The sequence below is a fragment of the Balaenoptera acutorostrata genome, chromosome 10, assembly GCF_949987535.1.
Source record: "Balaenoptera acutorostrata chromosome 10, mBalAcu1.1, whole genome shotgun sequence".
In the NCBI taxonomy this organism is placed as follows: Eukaryota; Metazoa; Chordata; class Mammalia; order Artiodactyla; family Balaenopteridae; genus Balaenoptera; species Balaenoptera acutorostrata.
Genome location: NC_080073.1, coordinates 8,206,665 through 8,225,519, shown reverse-complemented (window position 1 = coordinate 8,225,519; position 18,855 = coordinate 8,206,665). Strand labels below are relative to the sequence as shown.

General features: G+C 37.0%; 1 protein-coding gene across 5 annotated transcripts in view; it reads right to left on the bottom strand.

The window, feature by feature from the left end:
* Nucleotides 1–18,855, bottom strand: part of RAD18 (RAD18 E3 ubiquitin protein ligase) — a 114,406-nt gene that overhangs the window by 61,210 nt on the left and 34,341 nt on the right. For all 5 annotated transcript variants that reach the window (XM_007192496.2, XM_057555444.1, XM_057555443.1 and 2 more), the window contains 2 exons: nucleotides 15,154–15,253; nucleotides 10,202–10,386 (listed from right to left, as the gene is read on the bottom strand). In XM_007192496.2, coding sequence (XP_007192558.2) covers nucleotides 10,202–10,386; nucleotides 15,154–15,253 — 285 coding nt within the window. The remainder of the gene's footprint in view (nucleotides 1–10,201; nucleotides 10,387–15,153; nucleotides 15,254–18,855) is intronic.

Sequence of the window (18,855 nt, the reverse complement as noted above, 5' to 3'; positions counted from 1 at the left end):
GGTATAACAGGTAAGCAAAGGGACCACTTGCATTCTACCTAATCCACTAACCCAAGTATCACTCAAGTTAGAGAACATCTGGCATACTCTCTTCTAAGGTATTAAGGAAACTGTACTAGGATTAGATGCAATTTAGGGGATTAAATCTTTCAGGGAGACTTCTGATTCTGTTTGTGATGTAAGGAGCTGGATACAGTGTCATTCTCACCCTAACAACGAGAAATGGCTGGATAACCTATAAAACTGTAACTTTACTCGAATCCAACAGAACTAAGGTCACAGGGAAACCACCTAGCCTGAAATCTAAGGAAAGTCAGGTGCCTTAGAGAAGAGAGGGGTCATGAGTACTGGCTGACATAAGAAAACAAGGATTATCCTACCGCTGGGTAAGAAGATTTCAGATAAACTTTTTTTTTTTTTTTGGCCGCACAGCAAGGCATACGAGATCTTAGTTCCCAGACCAGGGATCGAACCCGCACTCCCTGCAGTGGAAGCGGTCTTAACCACTGGACCGTCAGGAAAGTCCCTCAGGTAAACTTTTTGATGAATTGCAAAAGGCCAAGGGTGAACCACCATGAAAATATAAAAATCCTGGGAATCTTAGACACAGGGGGACTCACACCTATTCCAAGGTTTTCTACAGACCTTACTGGATACTCTCAACAACTACTGGGGGAAAGATGAGAAATTAGAAAAAGTATCCCTCTGGATACAGGCTTGGGAAAGAACAGCCCCCAATGCAGGAAGGACATGAAGCCCCATCAGATCTTTAACCCTTAGGAAACAAAAGCGTTAAGCCACTGAGGGAAGGTCAGCAAAACTGAAGTCCCCAGAGCACAGGTAAATGGAGAAAGTAAACAAGCAAAACCCTCTACTCTGGCAGAAGGGTCAGGAAACTGCCCTGGGCCCAGACCACCAGAGGACCCTTGCCACTTGGGGAGGCACAGGATCACTGAGAGAGACCCACCTGTGAGACCCAGAATCAAGGGCCTGCCTAAGATGGAGGCTAAGCTAGAATAACAGAGAACAACCTCATGTTCCCTACCACGGAGCCAGGACACTCCAAGTGACAGGTACCTGTAATTAGCCACTGGGAGAGAAGTGAGCATGGAAAGACTCCTTAAGGCACAGGTTCACAGGGTAAACCTAAGTGCGAGTGATACAGGCACATTTTAAAAACAAACAAACTTCTGGTAACTCAGGTACTGACCTAAAAAGCACAAGGGATATGAAAGTGGTGGGCAACCGAGGACAACCACAGCAACAACAAAATCCAAACCAATCAACCACACACAGTAAAGTCCTAGCAGAAGAAGAGACAAGTCCATTTTTTAGTCATTCATACTATTTACTTCAGCATTTAGAGTCTCACACATTAAGTCTGGTTTTCAACCAAAATTTACAAGATATATGAACAAGCAAGCAAACAAACAACAATAACAAAACCAAACTCAGATACCAGTTGCCCAGATGTTACAACTACCAGACATGGAATTTAAAATAACTACAGTTAATATGCTAAAACATCTAGTGGAAAAGATGAACAACATGCAGGAACAGATGGGACATTTCAGGAGAGAGATGAAATCATCAAGAAGAATAAAACAGAAATGTCAGAAATAAAAAAACATTAGCAGAGATAACTTGACCCAGTTAAGGAAAGAATCGGTGAACTTAAAAATGGGATCGATGGTATTACCCAAACAGAAACAGAGAAAAAGGGGGAAAAAAACCACACAAAAAAACAGAATAGAGCAACTAAGAGCTGTGAGACATATCAAAAGCCCTAACATACACGTAATAGAAATCCCAGAAGAAGAAAAAAGGGAGAGAAAATATTTGAAGACCTAATGGCCAGAATTTGCTAAATATAATGAAAGATGTCAAACCACAAATGCAAGAAGCTCAAAGAATATCAAGCAGAATAAATAACAAAAAAACATAACAAAACAAAAACATAACAATATACCTACACATAGACACACAAAGAAAATCTTGAAGCCAGTGAGAAAAAGGGGTATACCACACCAAGAAAAGTCATGTATCACGTCATACTGCTCATCAAAAACTATTCAATCCAGAAGACAACAGAATGAAGAATTTAAAGTGTTGGGGAAAAAACCTACCAACCCAGAATTCTATATCAAGGGCAATATTTTTCAAAAGTGAAAGAGAAATGAAGACTCTCTGAGACAAACAAAAACTGACAGAATGTATTACTAGCAGATCTGTACCAAAAAAAGTGTTAAAGGAATTTCTTCAAGCAAAAGAAATTTAAAACCAGAAATTCATCTCTGTAAGAAGAAGCAAAGTGTTAGAAATGGTAAAAATGAAGGTAATATGAAATATACTTTTCTTATTTTTAACTACTATAAAAGACAATTGTCTGTTTAAAGGAAAAACCATAGCAATGCATTGTGTTTACAGCATGACAACAACAGCACAAAGAATTAGGGACTGGGAGTAAACTGTTGTATAAGGTTCTTATACTACAAGCAAAGTGGTACATTATCTGAAGGTAGACTGTGACTAATTAAAGGTGTACACTGTAAACCCTAAGGCAAACACTAAAATTTTGAAAAAGAGGTACAATAATAAGTCAATAGTAGAAATGAAATATAATTTTTAAAATACTCAATTCATCCAAGATATTTAAAAAAAAAAAAGGATAGAAGGAACAAAAAAGCAGATGGAACAAACAAAACAACTAGCAAGATGTTAAGTTGAAAGCCAACTACATCAAATGTAAATGGTCTAAAGGCACTAGTAAGAGCCAGAGAATGCTGGATTAAGAAAGAAAAACCAAACAATATACTGTCAACAAAGAACCCATTTTAAATAAAAGATACAGATTCAAAACAGGTTCAAAACAAAGAATGGAAAGCGATGTATCCTGTAAATACCAATGAAAAGAAATCTGAAATAGCTATATTAATATGAGGCACGAGAGACTCCAGAGCAATGAATGTTATCAGGGACAAAGAGGGAAATTACAGAAAGGGGTCAAGTCACCAAGAAGACTTAACAATACTAATGTGTTTGCACCTAAAACAGAAATCAAAAATACATACATGAACAAGAACTTCTGTTTCCAAACAAGATGGCCTAGATTCATTTCTCTTCTCATTTTTCATAATCTTACCTGCAAAGTATAACTACAAACCCTGGATATAACAGACAAGGTTAAGAGAATTCTGAAAAGTGGAAGGAGGAAAATGGACTGGCTAAGGACCTCAGAATTTGAGGAACAATACTGTGGTAAGTTTCCCGGGTTTTCTTTTTATCTTCACAATATCCCAGACTCATCTCTGGTGAAGCCTGCAATCCAGAACCCCCAACACTCACAGAAGAAAGAAAATAAAAGTCCCAAGAAAAACCTATTCTAAGCAAAGGTCAGTGAAAGGGAGAGATCAGAAACCTTTCTGACAATATCCAACCTACTCCAGCTAAACACTGCTGATGCTCCCAGCCTGCCGCACAAACTTCTCCCTACACTTAGTTAATTTAAAGATCTGTAAAGTTAAAATACAGGTACTATATTTACTGAAAATATTCTGCATATAATCTGCAGTTCAAACCCATGTTGGTCAAGGGTCAACTGTATATCTCTTTTAAAGCAGTTTACATGATATATTTGTTATTAATTTCTCGTACTTAGAAGAGGAAACTAAATAACAACAATAAAAATTGGAAACAAAGGGCTTCCCTGGTGGCGCAGTGGTTAAGAATCTGCCTGCCAATGCAGGGGACATGGGTTCGAGCCCTGGCCCAGGAAGATCTCACATGCCACGGAGCAACTAAGCCCGTGTGCCACAACTACGGAGCCTGCGAGCCACAACTACTGACGCCTGTGCGCCTAGAGCCCATGCTCCACAACAAGAGAAGCCACTGCAATGAGAAGCCCACGCACCACAATGAAGAGTAGCCCCCGCTCACCACAACTAGAGAAAGCCTGCACGCAGCAACAAAAACCCAACACAGTCAAAAATAAAAACAAATAAATAAATAAATTTATTTTTTTTTAAATTGGAAACAAAGTGAAACAAATGAACTGTCACTGTATTATTTCAAATAACATAACCACAATAAAGGGAAAAAATAACTTATGAACACAGTATTTGACTATGTACCCTTAGTGCAGGTGAGGGGGAAGGGGAGAGGGAAGGCTGGGTAGAGAGAACTAAAAAAAAATCTGGAATTCTTTCTCTGGTTGCAGAGAGGTGTAGTAGTACAGATGAAGCAATTCTGAAACGATTTTAGATATATTACAGAACTGAACAAATTAGTAAACGTGCTGATGCTACTGAGAGGGAAGATTCTCCCTGTGGAAAAAGGGAAATACAAATATGAAATAGAGAACGGTAAAGAAGACCCCTGTGGGGCTGGATTGAAAGTAAAGGTATCGGTAGGTTCTCATGATTTCTAATACGTATAAGTGGATTTACATGCATACGTATACATGTAGTATACAGGCATACATGCATGTGTATGTATATACATATCCATGTATGCATATGTATATGTGTGTATATATTCCTGAGCTCCATCTGCTGAAAGAGTCTAGAAGCAAAGGTACCAGGTAGCAATGAGCATAGCTGGTAGCCTTATCTTGTTTTCCCCCCAAAAGAACCAAAGCTTCTCAGGGTAATGGCTGATTCCAGGGCTGGGACAGGGAATCACTACCTTGTTATGCTAGAAATAAGGAAATGGTAAAAAATTATAATGATAATAATGAAAGTATGGCATGAGGACCAAGGATCAGCATGGAGAAGCTCCCACTGGCCAAATCTAGAAACATAAACACCAAAATAATTCAGGATGGAAATAAGCTATAAATCTGTGAATCCATATTGATAATAGACAAATTAAATACAAGAAGGGAAGGCTCCTGTTTTCAGTACCATGGCAGGTGTCAACTGACAAATGTGGAAGGAAGGCTAAAATTAGAAAATCATCATTGTGCAACTACACAGAAAAGACCAGTTCAGCTAAAAATTACCAAAGAATGCTAAATACAGGCATGAGATTTTAATGAGGTATAGAATATTTAGATGGTATAAAAGTGTCTCTCTACAGATTTCTTACTAGGGGTAATGAGGAAACTACACAGTGAAGAAATTGACAAGGTGATCAAACCTGCCATCACAAATGAAGGGCACAAAGATGTCAAATACCTCTAGATGTGATATTCTGAGAAGGACAAAACATCACTTATATAGTATTCTGGCCACGAATGCACAACCTGAACATAATTAAAGGAAACATAGGACAAAGCCAAAATGAGGAACATTCTATTTGGGGGAAAAAACCCAACAACAACAAAGACTGTATTCTTTTAAAATGCCAATGTCAATGTCATAGAAGACAAAGAAAGGCGGAGGAATTGTTCCAGACTGAAAGAGACTGAGAGGATATTACAACTAAATTTAATAATGTGATCCAAAACTGGATCATGTACTGGAGGGGGAAAAAAAATCCATAAAGGCCATTACTGGGTCAACTGCTGAAACTGGAATAGAGATGACAGATTAAAGAACTATTTAACAAAGATAAATTTACTAAAGTTGATAACTGTACTGCAGCAATAAAAGAGAATATCTCTTTTCTTAGGAAATACACAATAAAGTATTTAGGAGACAAGATCATATGCCTTATTCTCAGATGGTTTAAGAAAAAAATATGTGTATATAATAAAGATGTACACACACACAAATACATATACATTAATAAAGAGAGAGAAACAGTAATTCATAAAGCAAATGGGGCAAAATGTTAACAGGTGAATCTGTGTAAAGGGTACATATGTGTTCTTTATGATAATGTTTCAACCTTCCCATAAGTTCAAAATTATTTCCAAATAAAGTTTTTTTTTTAAAGAATGCAAAGCTAAGACTTTTTCAGACAAATAAAAGTGGAAAGAACTTGTCTCAACACATGTGCACTACAAGAAGCATTAAATGAAGATTTTCAGACCAAAAGAAAATGACATCAGATGGAAACCTGGATCTAAGCAAAGAAATAAGAAATACTATAAATGGTGAATGCGTAGGCACATAAAGACTTTCCTTCTCAATTTTTAAAATGTCTTTAAAGGAAAATTGACAGTTTAAAGCAAAAATGGTAACAAAGTATTATGAGGTTTATAACACATAGAAGAAAAATCTATGACAATAAAACCACGATGGAAAGAGTAAGGTCCTTCTGTTAAACACATAGTACAATGATATCTGAAGGTAGACTGTGATAAGTTTAAGATGCACGTGGTAAACTCTAGAACAATTGCTAAAAGAAATTAAACAGAGGTACAGCTAATAAGCCAACAGCGGAGATAGAATAGAGAACTAAAAAATAATCTAAAAGAAAGCAAGAAAAGAAAGAAAAAAAACAAAGAATGGACAGGACAAAGATAACATAAAGAGCAAGATGGTAGACTTAAACCCCACCAAATAGATTAAATGAAAAAGTTTTAAATGCTACAATTTAATGGTATATCTTGTCAAATTAAGTTTAAAAAGCAAATCCAAACCACACAGGCTTACCAAAAAACACAGTTTAAATATAATGACACAATATGTTTAAAGAAAAAAGTGAAATAAGATTATTATTTATGGAATATTACCAGAGACTAAAACAAATATGTCATAATAATGAATAGGTTAATTCATCAAGAAGACATAACAATACTAAATGCACATACACCTAATTACTGAGATTCAAAATGTAAAGAAAAATGGAACATACTGAAAGGAAAAATAAAAAATCCACAAATACCCTGGGAGATTTCAATAATCCTCTCAGTACTGACAGAATCAGTAAACATAGCATAAGTAAGGATGTAGAAGACTTGAACATACTACCTAGCAACTTTACATAACTAACACTACAGATCACTGAACAAAAAAAACTAAAATTTTCAAGTGCTTAAGGAACACTCACCAAGGAAGACCTAATGCTGAGTTATAAAACAAGTCTCAATAAATGTAAAAGGTCCGAAATCATACAGAACTGCTTCAATGGAATCAAATTAGAAATGATTTAAAAAAAAGATATCTGGGAAATATTTGGGAATTGAAAACATTTCCAAATAACCCACGGGTAAAAGAAGAGATCACAACAAAAATTAGAAAATATTTTAACTGAGTGAAAAGGAAAATACCAGAGAAATGAAAGCACATGGCTACATAAAAATCTATAAGCCCATGTTTATAGGAGCTTTATCCAGAATAGCCAAAAATTGCAGACAAGCCCAGTTGCCTATTAGTAGTCATTTAGTCATCATTTCAGCCAAAATCTAGAACATTTCCTTCACCACCAGAAATTCTTCTGCCCCACTGCAGTAAATTCCCTCCCCCTTACCCTCAGGCCCTGGGACATACTGATCTCTTCTATGTCCCTATAGTTTCGCCTTTTCTAAAATGCTAAATAAACGGAGTTTTAAAATTATACAGTGTGTTGTCTTTTGTATCTGGCTTCTTTCATTTAGCACAATGCTTTTGAGATTTATCCATGTTGTTGCATTTATCAGTAGTTCATTTTTATTGCTAAGCAGTGTTCCACTGTATGGCTGTACCACGATTTGTATACCCATTCACCTATAAATAGACAATCTCAATAAACAACAAAGCTGGAGGAACTACATTACCAGACCGCAAGATCTATTACAAATTACTCATAAAGCAATTAAGACAGTGCACTACTGGCACAAAGATAAATAAATGACTCAATGGAACAAAACAATGTCCAGACCCACACATATACAGTAAGCTGATTCTCAACCAAGCTGTACCGACAATTCAATGTGTAAAGGATGGTTTTTCAATAAATGGTGCGACATCAATCAGCTATCCATATGGAAACAACAGAAGAATCTTGCCCCTTACCTCGCAACGTATGCTAAAATCAATTCCAGATAAACTGTAGATTGAAAGGTAGAAGCAAAAAGAATAATGTTCTTAGAAGAAAACATGATCTTACGGTAGGCAAAGACAAAAAAGTACTAACCGATGGAAAAATGCAATGAATTGGATATAAAATTTAAAACTTCTACCTCTCAAATGAAGCCATTAAGAGAGGGAAAAGATGAAATTAAAGGAGAAACATATACACACCCAGCAAGATGTGTATCCAGAAAAATTCACGTACCCCCACAAGTAAATCAGGAAACAACAGATCCACAGCACAGAAAAATCGGGCACAAGACTTACATGGGTATTTCACCAAAGAGAATATCCAGATGGCCAATAACAATATAAAAATATGCTGAACACTACAAGCCATTAGGGAAACAAAAATTAAAACCATAATGAGATTCAACTGTGGACCCACCAGAATGGCCAAAACGGAAAACTGACAATATTGATGTTGTTAAGGATGTGGAAAAACTGGAATTCTCATACCCTCCTGATGAGAGCATACATTGGCACTGAGTTTCTGCCTGTACCCATGAAAGCTGAATATCTGCAAAAATATAATTTGGGGGATAGGTATACGTATCCCCCAATCATGTGTGCCTACGAGCACCAAGAGACCTGCAAAAGGTTACTCATAGCAGCATTATTCTTAAAAGCCAAAGAGTGGAAAAATCCAAATGTCCATCAGCCACCGAATGGACAGTGTAATATATTTATATAATAGAATATACTACAGCAACAAAAATTTTTAAAAAATCACAACTATATTTTGCAAATATGTTCCTATAAAAGGGTTTCATCTTCAAGAAATTCATGGAAAAGACTCTGACAAGTACAGGTTTCTGGTAACTGACTGTACTGCTGAACTGAATGAATAAGCATTTTCAGAACTCTAATGAAAAACTGATGAACTCATAAAAGTGCTAACAAAAGATCAAGATGAAAAAAAAGAAATTAATTACATGGGACTGAGTGAACTGATGAGGATGAGTATAATTTTTGTGACTTTCTGTCTGAATTAAAAAAAAAAAATCCCACAAGGACTCAGAGGAAAAGAATATACAAATCAATTTTCACTGCAAAGTAAAGGAGCTGTTACAGTGGAGGATTGCTGGACTGAATGTCAATATTATGACATAGTATAAGTGTGTTTCATGTTTGGTAATTGCAATCATTGTTGCTTTTGTTGTGGTCATCCATGTACAATGCTTGGTGTCAGTCTATTTATCTCTTGTAAAAATAAAATACATTGTGTGTGTGTGAAAAACAAAAACAAAAACAAAAACAAAAAACAAAAACCAAAAACAAAACAAAAAAATCACAACTATACACAAAAATATGGATAAATCTTATAAACGTAATACTGTAAAAAATGAAATCAGACTCAGAAGAATGCATAAGCTACTTATTATTCCATTTATATAAAGACAAAATATAGGCAAAAATAGGCAAAATGAATATATGGTTTGAGAAGTCAAGAAGGTAGTCATCTGTGAGAATGAAGGTTGTAGTGATTGGGAGGGGGCTTCTGTGATGCTGGTAATGATCTGAGTAGTGGTTACAAAGGCACTTTCCCTTTGCTTTGTGATAATTCACCAAACAATATATTTACAATTTGTGTAAGTTTCTATTTGCATATTATACTTTAGTTTTTTTTAAATTAGGCAATTCCATCCATATGCTAATAACTGAAAGAACTCCAAAATTTGTGTGTGGTTAAATGGAAAGAACAAACTATTAAGTAGTATGCATGTAAAATTAACATTTTTATAACAATAATGATTAAAGATCCATTTTTGTGTATAACAATCTTAATAATCTAATGGTAACATTTATTCAATGCTGACTACTTGCTAAGGTACTATGCTAGGACTTTACATGCATTTTATCACTTATTCTGCTCAAAAACACTATGAAGTAGGTAGTATTATAACTCTTACTTTATGGGTGAGAACACCGAGGTCAAATATAGTAAGTAATTTGCCCATAGTCACCCAGTCATAAAGCTGCAAAACTAGGATTATAGGCCACGCTCTCTAGATCAACCTTCATATTCATGAGAAGCTGGCAGCAGTGGTTGCCTCTGAGAAGGGAAGGGGGACGGAGAGACGGGCTGAGAGAAAGGCTGGCTTATCACAGGACACTCTAGGTACCTTCGGAAGGAGTACATTTGCATATCTTACCTATTATCAAAAAAGTATTAACATTTTTTTCTGTGATTTATAACCACTAAGCCACAGAAAACTGCTTTATCCAGAGGATAAACGTAACTCATTGTTTAATTACTTTACCTGATTTAGGATGCAGAGCATCACACTGGGCATTGTACATGTGTACGAATTCTTGGTGCCTTTTAATGAGCTGTTGTTTATTTCCTCGAACAGATAAGCCATGCTGTTTTAGCTTTTTCTTTAAATCTCTATCTGAGAGCAAGTTATATACAGTTTTGGGCAGCGGCTTCCTCTTGTGAACAGAGCTGAAAAGGGAAAAAAAGAGATCACTGAGGTTTACTGTGAATTATCCAATGTTTTTCATGTAAAACAGTAATTTACCTTCTGACTCAGTACCAAGGCGACTGGGAAAATAGCAGAACCAATAAGACAAAAACAGGAAAGAGAAGAAGGATCAAATTTACAAATAAAGTTGACAGTCTTTTTCTGACAGTGATGCATCTGAAGTGGCAGTGGGACATTCAGATAGAGGGGTCTAGGTGGCAGCCAAAACTTAGAGAAAGTTAGGTCTCAGAGAGAGGCCTGGCCTAAAGATGCAGACCTGGGACTCATACAGAAGGCTTGTGGACTAAATGGTATGAGAAATTAGGGTCATACTTATGTGAACTTATTTACTTCTTCACCTCTTTAAAGCATGCTTTTCCTAAACTTTGCCCATGGTTTCCACACAAATCTCTATAAAGCCAGCTATCTCAGGTGATTAGAGTGCAAATGCTATCACGGGTCAGGCTATGGATTTAAGAATATCATCATCTACAGCTTCTTTAGAAAAATTTCTGATGCATAGCCAAAACTGCCCGCTTAGGCCTAAGGCAATCATTTTGCAAAAGCACTAGATGAAATAAAAGAAGACTTGTTGGGATGGTTAGCTTTACCCAACTCATTACACCAATGGAAAAAGAATTCAGAGAGTTGATGGGTAGATAGTATTCTTGTGGGATCATCTTCAAAAGAACACAACTGAAAACAACAGCAAGAAACACAGCACTGTTTTTTTTTTTCTCCAACTTCAATTAATTATATTAACAAATATATAAGGCATTAAGCAGTGTACTGGCAAAATCCCCACCTGGCTCTTCACTGTATTTACATAACGAATACAATGATAAGTACTAAGCTACAATTTTAAATATGACAAAGTTCTATCAAATGACTTTCTTATACTCCCTCCAAAACACCAATTAATAAACATTATTTCTTTAGATAGAATATGTAGAAGTCAAGCTACCTAAGGGTATCAATGACTTGAGACAACTACTTAAACAGGAAACTCACAGTGAATTTTAATCTATTTAATCTGATTAGAACCTGGTTCTCTAAGTACATCACCTGGCTCAACGCTATGGCAATAAGGTGCTTAATAAACGTGTATTCATGCTAGTCACTACAACTGCAATCATTTTTAAATGAAATATCAAAACTTCAGGTAAAAGTTAATAGGAACTCGAAAGTAATAGGTTTATCCAGAAAAACAAGATTCTACAAAAGACTTGCATGTAACCAGCTGGCACAAGGCGACGCTGCTCAAGCTTGAGTGCCTCTCAGAACCACCCGGAGGGCTTTTATCTAAAATGCAGTTCTCAGTCGCACGGCCACACCACCCACCAGTTCTGACTCAGCTCTTGAAGTGGAAACCGAAAATCTCTATTAACAAGGTTCCACGTGGAAATCTAATGCAAATGGACCAGAGACCACACTGAGAGAGAGAGTACAGTCGAATACAGAATGAAAACAACCAAACATTTCTCGATTACCCAACAGTACCATTCCCTGGCTAGGTTATTTCTTTTATGCTCTATCAATATGGTCTAAAAGCCAGAAGTAACTATATAACTGCAGAAAGACCTGTAAACCCTCAACAGATTACATTTTTCTGAAAATTGCTCTTCTTATAATGACAGACAGCCTATTGGACTCTACAACGCTGATAAGATTATGGCTAAATAAAATCACAGAAGGTAGCAAGAGCTGAAAAACCTTTTGTAGGAGTTTATACAAGAACACTGTGAGGGACAATTCAGTAAGTCTGTACCTAAAACATTTATTTTATTTTATTAAGGATAGATGATAAAACTTATGACTGTGAAATTCTAATGGAAAACTCTACTGTTCACTGGCATTTACAATGAAAAGCACCAGCAGAAATCAACAATTTCTGTCATGAATTTTAAAATACGAAGGCTGATAAATGTTTCCCAAAACATGAAAATGCTACTTACCTTTCTTCTATGATTTGGTGAAACAGTAATGCATTTAAGGGTCCTCAGAATCTGAGGACATCAAAAGGAAGAGTATTCTTTGAATCAACTCTGATATGAATCTACACAGAATGGGCTAAGGGCTGTCATCCATATTAAAGAAGTGGCCTGTTGGGGTGTTGTGGAGAAACTTTTTTAAATGTCAGAGATTCTTTTATGTGACCAGACCCCAGGACCAGATGTAACTAAAGAGAAAGGTGGTTCAATGTCTCCCTAAGTGTATCTTCACAAACACCAGCTTTGCAAGATGAGTTATAATGAGAAAAAGGTTTTAAGGTCAAATAAATTTAGGAATTACTGGATTAAACAAAATCCAATAATTATGTTTGACGAAGGAATTCTCAGAGCCTTCAATACACTAACTTACACAGTGACTCTTTCCCTAAGAGAGAGAGAAAGAGGGAGTGAATGCAGTGCTTCTAAATTGCGCTACAGAGTAATTGGCAGGATTATAGAATTCCACGGAGCCTGTTTGGAACCACTACTGGAATTTGAACTTAATTACACACGGAGGAGTACATCTTTGGATAAACTGACAGAGCTAAGTGTGTTAGAAGAAATACAATGGATGCATCTAGAGAAAGAGCAGTCCAAGCAAGATTATCAGTGCTGATTCCTTACTCTTCAAGGAGAAAATGCCCAGCTTCTATACTCCCAACTCACTCTTCAGGAAAAAACATTTCTAAAGAGAAAGGTAGGTCACTAGATCCTCACGGCTTATGAGAAATAATCCTCGTGATGATCCAGCTTTATTCCAAATCTCGACTAACTAGGCAACCTAAAAAACTAAACTTTATTCTCGTCAACAAACGTACCCACTAGGAGTGAGTACTGGGCACGCAGGACTGCACAGGCATCTGTCGCAGGGACCTGTGGAGGGATCCTGGGGCCTGAAGGCCACTGTGGATACGAGGCAGGGACGCAGAGGGAGGTCAGGGAGAGGAGCACAGTCCCCAAGCCCTCCACCTCCATTTTAATGGAACAGGGCCAATTTTCTCTGTTTTATATGTTATGATTCACTGTGCGTTTTCACTTAAAAAAAGGTTCTGCTCAGGGAAAGAAGTTAACTATCAAGCTAAAAACACGACAGTAAGAACTGTCAATTGGTACCCCCCACTGTAAATTAATAAAGTATCACTGTGCTTTATGTGTTAGCTTTTGTACCTTATAACACCCAGAGTTTGTCCCTAGGAACCTGCATTTACTCCAGACTTACTCATAAAATCACATGACACCATTTTAGCTATACTCACAAAAAAAACAATAAAATAGTCCAGTCTTATCAGCATGGTTTTTGGCACTCTTCCAAGTTCTACCAAACAGACCAAACGTTAAGAGCCAATCATTCTGTTCATTCCCACCTCCTGGATACGATTAATTTCTTCAATTTCCTCCCTCTCCTTTCCAGATCTCGGAATTATCACCTATTCTCTCCCTCTTCCATCCTGTTTCAGAAGAAGGGTTCCTTCTGCATGTCAAGGATAACTTCATTACTGGACTTTTGATCTCTTGTTCTTTATATCATCTGCTCTCTCCCTGGAGATAGCAGAAGGAAGGAGGCTAAAGGCTTATATAATTGCTATTTTAAAAAACAAAATCTTCCCTGATCTTGCTCCTTAATCCTTCCCCAAACTAACATCTCATCTCTCCTCTTCCCTTCATCACCAGACTCATCTAATTTGCGGCTTCTGCTTCCTTATTATCTTCATTATCACTGATTCTTTAACACCCTGCAGGTTAACTTTGACTACAATTTGATTCTTAACTTACAACTTACATGTGTAACAACAGTGGCCTAGTTTAATAAACTATTGTGATTTTGATGTATGAGGGGAGGCAGAATAGTGTGAGTTTAGGTGCAGATACTGGGTTGACAACTTAGTTATCTCACCTGGGTAGCTGGCAGGGACACACACACACACACACACACACACACACACACTCTCTCTCTCTCTCTCTCTCTCTCTCTCTCTCTCTCTCTCTTACATTTCAAACATACCCTTTTGAATCTGCCCCACAGACAAACTATACAACTGCAAGCTTCTACATATGCAATAACAGAGAAAATCACTGCCTTCAAAATGCAAGCCTACTGGTTGCATCCTTCCAGAACAAAAGGGTGTTAAGAGCAGAGAATTTGACTTTCATTCACCAGTGATTCACCACTGCTTTGTAGAATGCCTGGCACACAGTTATGTGCTTAATAAGTATTTGTTGAATGAATAAATGACTCCATATTTTCTAAAAAAACAAAAAAGACAAAAAAAAATACCCTTTTATACCTTTTTTCTTTTTAATTTTTACTGGAGTACAGTTGATTTACAATGTTGTGTTACTTTCTTTTGTACCTTTTACTGTCATGTGTATATAGTATGTCATATGTATATAGTAATTAACTATTCAGAATTTTTGTAAAAGCTAGATTTTACAAATTTAAACTTCTGAGCTTCCTAAGAACCAAAAAAAGATTTGATGTGTTCTATATTCAGAGTCTAACCTTGCTTTCTTGGGCCAAGGGCTTTATGGTAGTTCTAAAATTCTAAGAGAAGAAAACAAGTTTAAAAAGAACTGAATTCTAAATCACTAGTTTCTTGTTAAGTCAAATTTTATTAGCATATAATAAAGTTAATTATATTTGGCAAGGTGGGAGCTGAGGAAAGAACAAGGAGAGAGAATGGACAGTTGGCTCATATTTTATAAATCATAGGAGGCAAAAAGCTAAAGTAGCTCAACGGTTATGCTTAACTTTCTTACCTTCTGAGGCTTTCTATCTTCTCTTCACGTGATAAACAGCTGTCTAAGTGTTTATTAATGTGATTTTCTGGAATATGAACACCACAAACAGGACAATCCACTGTATTTTTCAAAAAGAGAAAGAGATTTTATTATTTGTGAAAAGAGCAAAAATTAATATAACCCAGCATCTTTCAGCAACTAAGATAAAAAAGAGAATCCAACTTTAACATGCACTTAGAAAAGCAGAAGAGAAAAAGGACACCTTAGGGCAGCAGGAGTAGAATAGACTGCTTACTGGGTAAGGGCTACATTGTGGAAAGTCACATAATTAGAATCCTGGGCCTAGAAGAAGAGACTGCAAAGAAGTTTGGAAATCTGTTTTTTAGAAAATGCTTTAGTTAAATCTTTTCTACCAAGGCGTGATGAAGCTATAAAACTAATATTAAGTTTTACCATCTTAGGACCCATTCATCTTTAGCACCGAAGCAATCTTAACCACCTGAGTAAGATATACCTGCCACAGGAGGAAGGTGAGGGGAGGGTATGTACAGCTAGGGGCATGTGGGATCTTAGTTCTCTGACCAGGGATTGAACCCAGACCCTCGGCAGTGACAGCACAGAGTCCTAACCACTGGACCGCCAGGGAAGTCCCAGCATTTTTTTTTTTAACTGAAGTAGAGTTGATTCGCAGTGTTGTATTAGTTTCTTGTGTACAACAAAGTGATTCACTTATACATATATATAGATACATATATCTATTATTTTTCATATTCTTCATTATGGTTTATTAAAGGATACTGAATATAGTTCCCCGTGCTATATAGTAGGACCTTGTCGTTTATCTATTTTATATATAGCAGTTTGTATCCTAATTTATCCCCCTCACACTCCCTTTCCCCTTTGGTAAACATAAGTTTATTTTCTAAGTCTGTGAGTCTGTTTCTGTTTCGTAGATATGTTCATTTGTGTCGTACTTTAGATTTCACATATAAGTGACATCATATGGTATTTGTCTTTCTCTTTCTGACTTGCTTTGCTTAGTATGATAATCTCTAGGTCTATGCATGTTGCTGCAAATGGCATTATTTCATTCTTTTTTATTGCTGAGTAATATTCCACTGTATATATGCACCACATCTTCTTTATCCATTCATCTGTCAATGAACATTTAGGCTGTTTCAATGTCTTGGCTATTGTAAATAGTGCTGCTATGAACATAGGGGTGCGTGTATCTTTTCGAATTATAGTTTTGTCTGGATATATGCCCAGGAGTGGGATTGCTGGATCATATGGTAACCCTACTTTTAGTTATTAAAGGAACCTCCATACTGTTTTCCTCAGTGGCTGCACCAATTTACATTTCTACCAACAATGTAGCAGTGTTCCCTCTTCTCCACACCCTCTCCAGCATTTCTTATTTGTAGACATTTTGATGGCCATCTGACCAGTGTGAGGTGGTACCTCATTGTAGTTTTGATTTGCATTTCACTAGTAATTAGCAATGTTGACCATCTTTTCATGTGCCTGTTGGCCATCTGTATGTCTTCTTTGGAGAAATGTCTGTTTAGGTCTTCTGTCCATTTTTTGATTGGGTTTTGTTTTTTCATTACTGAGCTACATGAGCTGTTCGTATACTTTGACATTAAGTCCTGGTCAGTCACATCATTTGCAAAAATTTTCTCCCATTCCATAGGTTGTCTTTTTGCTTTGTTTATGGTTTCCTTTGCTGTACAAAAGCTTTTAGGTTTGATTAGGCCTCATTTGTTTATTTTTGCTTTTATTTTATTTTGGGCCGCACCAGGCAGCTTGTGGGATCTTAGCTCCCCAACCAGGGATTGAACCCAGGCCCTCAGTAGTGGAAGCTCTGTGTCCCAACAATTGGACTGCCAGGAAATTCCCCTATTTTTGCTTTTATTTCTATTGCCTTGGGAGACTAACCTAAGAAAACACTGGTATGATTTATGTCAGAGAATGTTTTGCCTATGTTCTCTTCTAAAAGTTTCATGGTGTCATATCTTATAATTAAATCTTTAAGCCATTTTGAATTTATTTTTGTGTATGGTGTGAGGGTGTGTTCTAACTTCATTGATTTACATGCAGCTGTCTAGCTTTCCCAATACCACTTGCTGAAGACACTGTCTTTTCTCCATTTTATATTCCTGTTTCCTTTGTTGATGATTGAGACTGTCAGCATTTTTAAGCAATAAACCATTTTTTAATCAAGGTGTGTATACTGTTTTTGTAGACATAATGCTACGGCACACTTAACAGACTACAGTATAGTGTAAATATAACTTTTATATGCACTGGGAAACAAAAAAATTCATGACTCACTTTATTGTGATATTTGCTTTACTGCAGTGGTTTGGAACCAAACCCGCAATTTCTTTGAGGTATGCCTATACAAGTGTAGTGTTAAAAAGTGGAAACAATCATTCTGAAACTGTTTGATGGAGTTAAGGGACCTGTGGCAGTACCTCAGGTGCCCAGAGGCCACCATGGCTAACAGCCAGGGATGCAGGGGGCGCTCACGTGGAGGAGCACAATCCCCAGACCCTCCATATCCACTTTAACGGAGCAAGGCCGATTTTATCCACTTTGTATGTTATGGTTCACTGCAAGATTTCGCTTGGAAAAAAGGTTCTGCTACAGGGAAAATGTTATCAACTTAAAAACATATAATAAGAACTGGCAATTAATAAAAAAAATTGAAAAAGATAAGATATCCTAGGAAATGTAAGTAAAAAATTCACATAGCCATATGAAATTTAAACACTTGAGTACTAATAAACTAATTTCAACCTAAGTTTAGTAACCACTAACAGCCCTGCACTGTGTGTGGTATGGGCGTACCAAAAATATCTAAGACAGAGTTTCTACCTAAAAGGTGCTCTGAACTTCACTGGCAAGAAGACATGGAAACAAGAGGATAAACAAGCTGAGCTAGTCATCAAAAAGTTAAGCAAACTATACACAAAACAGTCCAGAAAACAAGTGCTGTAACACTTTAGTGATGTGAGAAACCAATACTATGTAACATAACCGAAGAATGGTTAGACCTGGATAGAGTCTGGAAAGGTGGAACAGGATTGGCAGACATCTTTAGCAAAGGGGCAGGCAGTAAAGATTTTAGGCTTTGGGGGCCAGATGGTCTCTGTCACAGCCAATAAACCATGGCACGGAGCATAAAAGCAGCCACAGACAACAGGTAAACAAATGGACATGGCTGTGTTCCAGTGAAGCCTGGTTTACAAAAACGGGTGACAAGCCAAATCTGGCCTGCAGGTTGTACTTTTCCAATCCCCGAGTGTTTTCAAGGAATAGTGGGGAGATCAGCTTGGCTATGGCAGAAGGATTTTGAGAGGGAGAGGTGAGAAATAAGGTCAGACAGCTAGGGGAGTGGTCAAACTATCTAAGGCTATAAATGTGACTCAGAACAGCCTGGAAGTGTTCAAGTGCTGATATCTTAAGATAAAATGAGCTCTTTAAGGTTAAACTGGAACTGATATAAAGGATGAGGGGGGAATGAAAAGCTGAAAAACAGAAAGGTACGCCATACGTGAAGTACGAACTAATTAAAACGGCTTCACTTTTCCAGCCATCAGCCTGAATTCCTATTCTATGAGGCAGAAAGAGAACACATCTGGAAGCACTGCCTACATCCATCTCCGAGGCTGTTACAAGATGAAAGCGGGTTTGCCCTTTCCCATTCCTTCCCCC